Raw genomic sequence first — 9,795 nt, forward strand, 5'->3', positions numbered from 1 at the left:
AGTAAATTCTTTCATATTTTAATTTACGTACCTATTACCTAGGGTCAAAGGCCTTTTTCCCTAAATTTATAACTAAAAATTTAGGGCATTTAAACACATGCAAGAAAAGAGAAAACACTACCACCCTTAAAAAGGCGAACAGACCAAAAGACCATCTGATATGTCAATCTCTAACCATCACCATATAACATTTAGTTAAAAACTGAACCATTAATTCCACATTTCAGAAACAATCTAAACATCTTGACTATAGGCACAAGAGGGAGCAATTTAGCTTTGCATGAGGAGGCTGTATTTACAATTCATTCAGAGAAACTAATTCAAAGAAAAGTTGCCTTTATTCAGGGAAAACTCCACACTACTTTCACAGGAGGCTTATCCTGGTAGCAATTAATAATCTAATAACACAAAGAAATCTTGGGAAGGACAGAAACAAATAGGAACACAGCCTATGAAGAAAGCATCCATGATTAAAAACCTACATATGAATACAGTAATGTAAAATGTCACTACTGTATTTCAAGATACGTCAATTCTTTACTATTTCCCTACAAATAAGAAAAAATTAAAGCGTTGAAATTTCAAAAGACAACTGGGTTACTTAAAACTGTATAGACATAAATAGTTAAAAACTATATATATATATATATATATATATATATATATATATATAATTTTTTTTTTTTTTTTTTTTTTTTTTTTGAGACGGCATCTCACTCTGTCACCCAGGATGGAGAGCAGTGGTGCAATCTTGGCTCGCTGCAACCTCTGCCTCCCAGGTTCAAGCGATTCTCATGCCTCAGCCACCTGAATAGCTGGGATTACCGGCATGCGCCACCACGCCCAGCAAATTTTTGTATTTTTAGTAGAGACGGGGTTTCACCATGTTGGCCAGGCTGGTCTCGAACTCCTGACCTCAAATGATCTGTCCACCTCGGCCTCCCAAAGTGCTAGGATTACAGGCACGAGCCACCACACCCAGCTAAAAGTTAAAAACTTAATATTCTTTAATTTATGCCAATCACCACCCAAAGAAAACATTTCCATAGGAACCACAATTTTAATCAAATTTAGAACTCTTATATGATCTGTACTTTTAAAAGAAAAGGTTTTGTAATACAATTAAATGTCAAAAATCCAATGTTCCTGTATTTGAGAATGGAAGTGAACTCCAGAGATTAAAATTTATCTTTGGGAAAGCAACTATTCTTGAATTAGTGGACATACAAAGGCAGACTCCAAAGAATAAAGAACTAAATATGAATAATAAGACTGTAATAGGACTACTTGAACAAAAAACTCAGGAAACACAAGTTAGAAGACAAAAAAAAAATTGATTAGTTTGACTACATCAGAGTTCTCGTCTACTGAGGACACCCAGGAAAAAAATTAATCAGATGGCAAATTAAAATAAGGTATTTAAAAGTCTAAAACCAGCTGGGCACAGTGGCTCACGCCTGTAATCCCAGCACTTTGGGAGGCGAGGCAGGGGGATCACCTGAGGTCGGGAGTTCGAGACCAGCCTGACCAACATGGAGAAACCCCATCTCTACTAAAAATACAAAATTAGCCAGGCGTGGTGGTGGGTGCCTGTAATCCCAGCTACTCAGGAGGCTGAGGCAGGACAATCACTTGAACCTGGGAGGCGGAGATTGTGGTGAGCCAAGATCGCACCATGGCACTCCAGCCTGGGCAACAAGAGCGAAACTCTGTCTCAAAAAAATAAAATAAAATAAAATAAAAGTCTAAAACCAACAAAGTCTAATGTCTAGAATATATAAGAAACTCCTAAAAAGCAAAAAGAAAAAAAAAAAAGGAAACCCCAATAGAAAATAGACAAATAATATAAACAAAATCCATAAAAAAAGAAACCTAAAAGGCTAACAACAAGCTTATGAAGAAATGTTCAAACTTGAGTTACCAGAGAAATGCAAAGTAAAAGATACAACTTTATAGAAGTTTGCCTGACAAAAATTACAAAGCTGGATCATACCAAGTGTGACTGCACAAGTGAGATTACAGGAGTCCCCATACTCGTCTGGGGGAAATGTACAGACTGGAGGGGAACCAAATTTGGTATTTGTATATCCTATCATTTAGTAATTTTGGCTGGACATGGTGGCTCACACCTGTAATCCCAGCACTTTGGGAGGCCAAGTCGGGAGCATCACTTGAGCCCAGGAGTTTGAGACCAGACTGGACAAGATAGCAAAACCCTGTCTACAAAAAGATGTTTAAAAACACACCAAGCACAGTGGCTTACACCTGTAATTTCAGCACTTTGGGAGGCCAAGGCGGGTGAATTGCTTGAGCTCAGGAGTTCGAGACCAGCCTGGGTAACATGACAAAACCCCAACTCTACAAAAAATACAAAAATTAGCTGGGTGTGTCAGCATGCACCTGTGGTCTCAGCTACTCAGGAGGCAGAGGTGAGAAGATCACTTGAGCCCAGAAGGCAGAGGTTGCAGGGAGCCAAGATCGTGCCACTGCACTCCAGCCTGGGTGACAAAGCAAGACCCTGTTTCATAAATAAATAAACAATTAGCCAGGCATGGTGGCATGTGCCTGTAGACCCAGCTACTCAGGAGGCTAAGGTGGGAGGATCACTTGAGCCTAAAAGTTTGAGGCTGCAGTGAGCTATGATATGGCCACTGCACTCAGCCTAGGCAACAGGGTGACACTCTGTCTCTTTTAAAAAAATAACAAAAATAGGGGGAGGGGGGAGGGACAGCATTAGGAGATACACCTAATGCTAAATGACGAGTTAATGGGTGCAGGAAATCAACATGGCACATGGATACATATGTAACAAACCTGCACATTGTGCACATGTACCCTAAAACCCTAAAGTATAATAAAAAAAAAATAAATAAAAAATAAAAAAATAAAAAATAAAAAATAAAAAATAGAAAACACCGGCAAAAAAAAAAAATAAAATAAATAAATAAATAAATAAAAAATTACTAATTTTGCTCCTAGCTACAAATACCCAAGAAATTCTTACTCACATAAAAGTTCAACCCAGCTTTGCTGGAGCAGCAGAGAGTTGGATACAATCTACATATGCATTTACTTAGGGCAATGAGCAGTAAAATGGGTTGGTGGCAATCAGGTGTAACAAATAACATGTATACATAGCAGCAAGGATAAATCTTAAAAACACTGTGTCATGGGAGATAAAAAACAGAATAATACCATAACATCTATGCAAATTTAAAATACCTGCATACAAACAACATACATATTTTACAAGACTACATACTTTACACAGACATTGACAAAGAACATACATTAAATACATTAGGATTGTCCATGGAGAGGGGAAAGGAAGAATAAGAAATTTTGAAATGGAAATAAACAAATAAATACAGTGAGAAGCTCAGCCTAGTACGGATCTACTATAATAAGCCATGAACTAAGGAATATGAATAACTTAATCCTCTGAACTTGAGATCCCACAAAAGTACATGAGGAATATGAATTAAGCTCACATGTACAGTTGCCAGTATCTCTAGGATTTTCTCAAAACAAAGTAGTTAAAACCTGTTCCAAGATAACAATTTATACAATATGACTCCTGAGTATTTAATTCCATAAATTGTTGGTCAATTTTAATCCCTAGAATTGAAAATTCATCACAATAATGTAGAGCAATTTAAATGGGGAGAGGGAGTGTTCTTTTAAACCTATAAATTGGAGTATTATAAATATACAAAGAAAGTTCATCATAATATTGAAAGGAAAACTCATTCCTTCACACTAAAGGAACTTAAGCCAAATTTATCCTGAAATATCCTTAGTGATCAACTTTGCAGTAGGGGTTTAAAAAAATCCTTGGCTCTGAGACTTGAAAGGAGCTAAGTCTCAGGAAACTTCTCTGTAATGATAGAGGGGAAAAACCAAGGGTTAAGAATTGGGCATACTTCTGACAAGAGTATAGTCTACACCACTTACGAAGGCTATGAAATTAAACTGAGGCCATGTGTACACATAGATGTACCCTAGCCTCCATATTTCTAAGTCTCTTAGAGGCTTACTCCTTATTCCAATCATTCTGTCTAAACTGTCTTAACCGTAGATCATGTTATATATACATATTTAAAAAAAAAAAAAAAAAAAAAAAACTTCTTTTTTTGAGATGGAGTCTTGCTCTTGTTGCCCAGGCTAGAGTGCGGTGGTGCGATCTCGGCTCACTGCAACCTCCACCTCCTAGGTTCAAGCGATTCTCCTGCCTCAGCCTCCCAAGTAGCTGGGATTACAGGCGCTCACCACCACACCTGGTTGATTTTTTTTGTATTTTTGGTAGAGACAGGATTTCACCATGTTGCCCAGGCTGTTCTTGAACTCCTGACCTCAGGTGATCCACGCCTCAGCTGGAATTATAAGCATGAGCCACTGTGCCTGGCCTACTAAAAAAAAATTATTAACTACTAGAAGTTAGGAACTGTCTTTGAATTCCCCTAGAAGTGTCATACAGAGAGAACACACTGATGAATGTGAACACACTGATGAATGGGGGCAGCCTAGAACTGACGGAGCTATGTAACTATTCCTGAAGAATACCCTGAGAACCTACCAGGCTCGCTAAGGTCAGTGGTATACCTGCCAACATTTCTTAAACCCTCTTCTACCCAGTATGCCCTTCCCCACCCTAGTAACCACCCACTACCCTTCCCACCTTCCCTAGTCTCCCATCCCTACCTTCACTGCCTGGCAAACTTTTATTCTTTCTCCAAACTCCCGCTAAGATGTCATCTCATTCAGGAAGCCTGTCGTATCCATCCTCTCCCTTTAGAGAGTTAACACATCCTTCCTTTGTTCTAACTCTGTACCTTATGCTTGCTTCTACCATTCAATTTATCACGTATTGATATATCATAATATTTTTATATGTCTATCTACCTTACTAGACTATGAAATGGACTAAGACATTTACCTTCTAAAAGGGAATGATCTCTAACAACTTCTGCAGCTAATACAGACTTCCCACAGCCTGCCATTCCATGTATGGTGACCCATCCTGGTTCACCCTTCAATTTGGAGAGCTTCTGCTGAATTGCATTCACCAGCTTCTTCCTTGTGACAAAAACAACTGGCCTTTGTGGTACTCCACCTTCACACAGGACTGTCCTTACTAAAATCCAAAACAAAACAAGCATGAATGAATAGAACTTTGGAATAATTACTGAAGTAATACCATAAAAAACAAAAAGCAAAGCTGAGGCTTAGCCTGAAAATTTCCAAGAGAAGTAAGAAAATGTGGCTAGCATATTAACTTCAATTTTCTGATTTCTCAGACCACAGAGAGCAAAGGCAAACATATATCTTTCAAGATGACTAAAGAAAATGGAAGTTTCTATCTATATCTGCTTTACTCACCCTATTATTTCCTGACTTTTCATTCCCTCTCATATTGAAGACTGGGAAGGCAAGTGTAAAAGGAAAAACATTTATGGAATACCTTTCAAGAACATGTATTTCTAAAGATTCTTATTTTTTCCTATAAACTCTATAAACACATAGAACTGGAAAATAAACAAGGGCCTATAAATTGTCTTACTGTCTCTAAAAATTAGGGTAGACATATTATCTCAGCAGTACAGTTCACTGGGCAAGAAGAAAATGTGAGAGTTAATATGGATGCAAATAAAAAATATTTAAACTGAAAACATCACTACAATTTTATTAACATGCAGTTTTCAGTGAACTGGTCACACTCTCTTCAGAAGATTACATCTACAATAAGACAAACCCAAAGCAATTTTGATAGCAAAGTGATAGAAGGTATAATGGATACAAACCATATGAAGTTATTCCACTAACTGAATCTTTACCACTGGAAGAAGAGACAACAGGAATGCCATCATGGAGAAGGGCAGCAAGATCTTTATATCCTTCATGTAGTAGAGCATTGTAGAATGATACGTAGGAATCATTATCTTTTTTAAGTATCATTTTAATTAGCATAGCTGCTCTTTGCTGTTGAGTGGGCTAAAAAAAAATTAAGTAGTTTAGTATACAACAATGAATATGTATGCAACATAAAGTAGTGGAGACCAGTACAAGTTCTGAAATTCTAAAAATTTTTAAGGAAGTGTGTACTGCTTCACAGAGCTTTACCTCATTTCTTACTTTTTCCTCTTCTGATATTGTTAAAAATCCATCACTAATCATGTGATCCATGATGTAGGATGTCTTGATGTCCTTTTCCAGAGCTTCTCTATGTTGAAGCAAACAATTTCGAGCTTTTGCATCCATCTTCCCTCAGATCTTTCGCTCTCTGAGCTGTCAACCATGAGCTACAGCCAAAACACCAAAGTATTTGTCAGGCCAATAAACATATGAAAAGATACATAATCTCACTAATAAACAAGAAATGTAAAAAGAACAAAACTGATTTTTTCTTCTTGGCAAAAATTTTTAAATGGACAAAACCCAGTGCTTGGAAAGGTATGAGAAAATGGGCATTCTTATGCACTAATTGGGGAAAGTAGGAGATGGATGCAATTTTTCTGGAAAGCAGTATAAGATACGGAAGTGTTTAAAATAAGCTTTCTCTCTAACCCAGAAATCCCATTTCTAAGGATTTACTTCAAGGAGACATTCAAACACATATGTAAAAATATCCACAAGGAGAATTAATCAGTTTCCAATCAGGTGTGGTAGCTCAAGCCTATAATCCCAGCACATTGGGAGGCTAGAGTAAAAAATAAAAAGAAAAAAGAATTAATGGAGGATGTTTCAGTGATGAACGCAACCTAAATGTCCATCATTCTGAATATAGATTTTAAAAATGAGGGTATGTATATAAAATGGAATATTATGCAGCCATTCAAAATTATGACACATATCTCTATGTATTGACATGGAAAGATGTTCATAATACTGCTGCTGAAAAAAAAAAAAAAAACAGAAACATGATCCCACATATAACACATAACGTGGGGGCCAGGTGAGGTGGCTCATGCCTGTAATCCCAGCACTTTGGGAGGCCGATGCGGGTGGATCACGAGGTCAGGAGTTCAAGACCAGCCTGGCCAAGATGGTGAAACCCTGTCTCTACTAAAAATACAAAATTAGCCAGGTGCGGTGGCAGGTGCCTGTAATCCCAGCTGCTTGGGAGGCTGAAGCAGAACTGCTAGAACCAGGGCGGCAGAGGCTGCAGTGAGCCGAGACCACGCCACTGCACTCCAGCCTGGGCGACAGACTGAGACTCTGTCTAAAAAAAAAAAAAAAAAGTGTTGGTATCATATGAATATATACAGACGTTTAAAAGTTTATTCATCAAAATGTTTGAGTTACTTCTGAGTAGCAAAATTTGGGATTTCTCCCCCACCTTGTCTTAATTTTTTTTTTTTTTTTTAGTAGAGACGGGGTTTCGTCATCTTGACCAGGCTGGTCTTGAACTCCTGACCTCAGGTGATCCACCCGCCACAGCCTCCCAAAGGGCTGGGATTACACTTGTGAGTCCCACCATGCCCGGCCTCTACTGTCAATTTTTTTTAACACACATTATCATTTTTTACAATAAAATACTTCCTTTCTTAACTAAGATTGCATAAAATAGTGATTACACTGAAGTCCTAATATTAAGAGACTTCTTGTTTTCCTTATCAAACATAAGAGTGAATAGAGCATTGTAACTATTGAGTATTAGTTCTTATTCAAGGAGGATGTCAGCTCTAGGTCTTCCTTGCTAAACACATTTCCCACAAAGCAACAGGAAACACTTTCTGATGTCGTTTCTCAGACCAAGAGGACATGAGGAAAGAATAATGGCCCTTATAGTAAAATACTTGACGTTTCTAGCAACTTTATTTCAAATATAATGCAAATTTTTCCATGGGCATAAAACCCAGTTCACAATGTCTGCAAGTTTTCAAAACATTAACAGAACTTACCGAATGTATAGAGTGAAAGAGTCTAAATGGATTTATCAATTCATTCATTCAATACACATTTGTGCCCCTCCCTATATGTCAGACACCCCGACTACAGAAAAGATTGAGTCATTTGCCTGAAATAATTCACAGTCTAGTCAAAGAAGAAAAAGAGAGAGGGAGTGGGAATGTGAATGCCCGAAGTGCAAAAACAGAGCACAAGTAACTTGGAGCTCACAGAAGGGGGCAATAATTATCAAGCTTCAATGACTGTTTTTGAAGTCACCAAATGTAGCACTTGTAAAAATAGGGACGGACGTAGGGCATTTGCCTATGCTTGTCAAGGCTTACAAAATGCCCAGTAGGGGCACAAAACTGATAAAAAGTTATTGATTGGAATCAAAACTCTCATTTTTTAAAATGTTAATAACGTTTCTGTCCTCTTAAACATAAAATGTTCCTCAATTTATAGTAATGAAATTCGATGTGAAAAAACAAGAATGAATGAATTTTTTAGATTATGTGCAATAGCTAAGCAAATAAGACACTCTGGCTTTCTGAAACTAATTTCCAATTTCACCTAGTCCTGTTAAACTAAAATATGCAAATCTTAAATACGCTTTAAAACCGCACAAATTATCTGAACTAAGTCTCAAAACCTTTTGTAACCCACAACAAAATGGAAAGCTAAAACTCTTCATAGATGTAAAACAGAAAACAGCGCACGTTTATCCAGGAAAACCCCAAGTTTGCTACTTCCTCATTACAGAATTTCTCTTCCTGGTACAGGAGCAGGATGGTTATCAAATATTCCATGTCCTCAAATTCTCAGTCCCTGAAATCAGCTACCGAGCCTCCAAAGAACCTGGCTCGGGGAGAAAAGCGAGGAGGTCAACTTACCCAAGCCTTTGCGCCTAGGTCTTACTGGGAAGGGCGGCACTACCGGGACAAGACTGGGAGACTCCAGGCCGGTGGAGGGAAACGGCAACAGGAGTTTTCCACCGGGAATTAGGGGTGCAGGGCTCTGTCTCGTCACATACCCTTCGCCCCGGGGCAGGTCCGGGCCTCACAGGCGCCTCCCCTGGATCTCTGCAGCCCCAGGGCGCACGAAGACTCCCAGGGACCTCCGAAGGTTGGCGAGGTGGGCGTCCACTCAACGCAGCCTGACCCCACCGTCCCGGGGCGCCGCGGTGAGGCCCGGCCCACGGGCCGCCCTCTGGTGGACCCCACTCCTGGACACAAAGGGAGGAGGTCTTCCCGGCCTGTGGCGCCCTTCCCCCGACGGCGGCTGCACGCCGGGGGGAGCCCGGCGCTACTCTGGACGCCGCTGCGGCACCTCAAGTCTTCGCAGGTCGCCGACTGCCCAGACTCCCCACCTCCGGTTCTATCCCTTTTGCCCGGGATAGAGCAGTCACGTCCACTCGCTGCCTCTTCTTCTCCGCCTCTGGACACCGGAGCAGTCAAATCCCGCCGGATCCACCCAGCCCGGACGGCGCGCGCCCGCTTATGCAAATAAACACACCCCAAGCCCCAAGGGGCGGCCGCCGCCGCCGCCGCGCACTCCCGCCACGGCTCGTGCCCGCGCGCATAGAAGTGCCCGCCTACCCCGCGGACCGGGCGTGGCTAAGCCTCAGGGACGCGCCGCGTTCCCACCAATGCCGGAATCGGGCAGCGGCGGCGCGCCCGACGTGGCGCGCGCGACCCCTTTGTCCTGCCCCTCCTCCTCGGGTCCCGTCGGCCTGCGCGCGCCCGGGAGTTTGAATTTCCTCGGATTTGGAGCAACAGCGCAGTGGAAGGCGCTGTGGGGTGAGATCGCCGCCCACCTCTCCTAGGGGAACTATGGAGCTGGCAGCTGAAAGACTCAGTGCAGCAACGAGGATGGCGGGGAGAGGGAAGGGGCTGGGCTCTGGGCGGT

At 40.9% G+C, this 9,795-nt stretch overlaps 1 protein-coding gene across 3 annotated transcripts in view; it reads right to left on the minus strand.

The window, feature by feature from the left end:
• The window catches only part of APAF1 (apoptotic peptidase activating factor 1), a 94,997-nt gene extending 85,522 nt beyond the window's left edge, over positions 1–9,475 (minus strand). Inside the window, exons 1-5 of one of the 3 annotated variants that reach the window (XM_030819787.1) lie at positions 9,257–9,345; positions 8,648–8,745; positions 6,121–6,299; positions 5,802–5,991; positions 4,937–5,134 (exon numbers count right to left, since the gene is read on the minus strand). In XM_030819787.1, coding sequence (XP_030675647.1) covers positions 4,937–5,134; positions 5,802–5,991; positions 6,121–6,258 — 526 coding nt within the window. In that variant the 5' untranslated portion in view covers positions 6,259–6,299; positions 8,648–8,745; positions 9,257–9,345. Of the gene's footprint in view, positions 1–4,936; positions 5,135–5,801; positions 5,992–6,120; positions 6,300–8,647; positions 8,746–8,780 lie in introns of all 3 variants that reach the window. The other 2 variants (XM_003259706.3, XM_003259709.4) reach the window with 2 other exon arrangements.
• Positions 9,476–9,795: the final 320 nt, after the last annotated feature.

The sequence above is a fragment of the Nomascus leucogenys genome, chromosome 10 (assembly GCF_006542625.1).
Source record: "Nomascus leucogenys isolate Asia chromosome 10, Asia_NLE_v1, whole genome shotgun sequence".
Taxonomy (NCBI): domain Eukaryota; kingdom Metazoa; phylum Chordata; class Mammalia; order Primates; family Hylobatidae; genus Nomascus; species Nomascus leucogenys.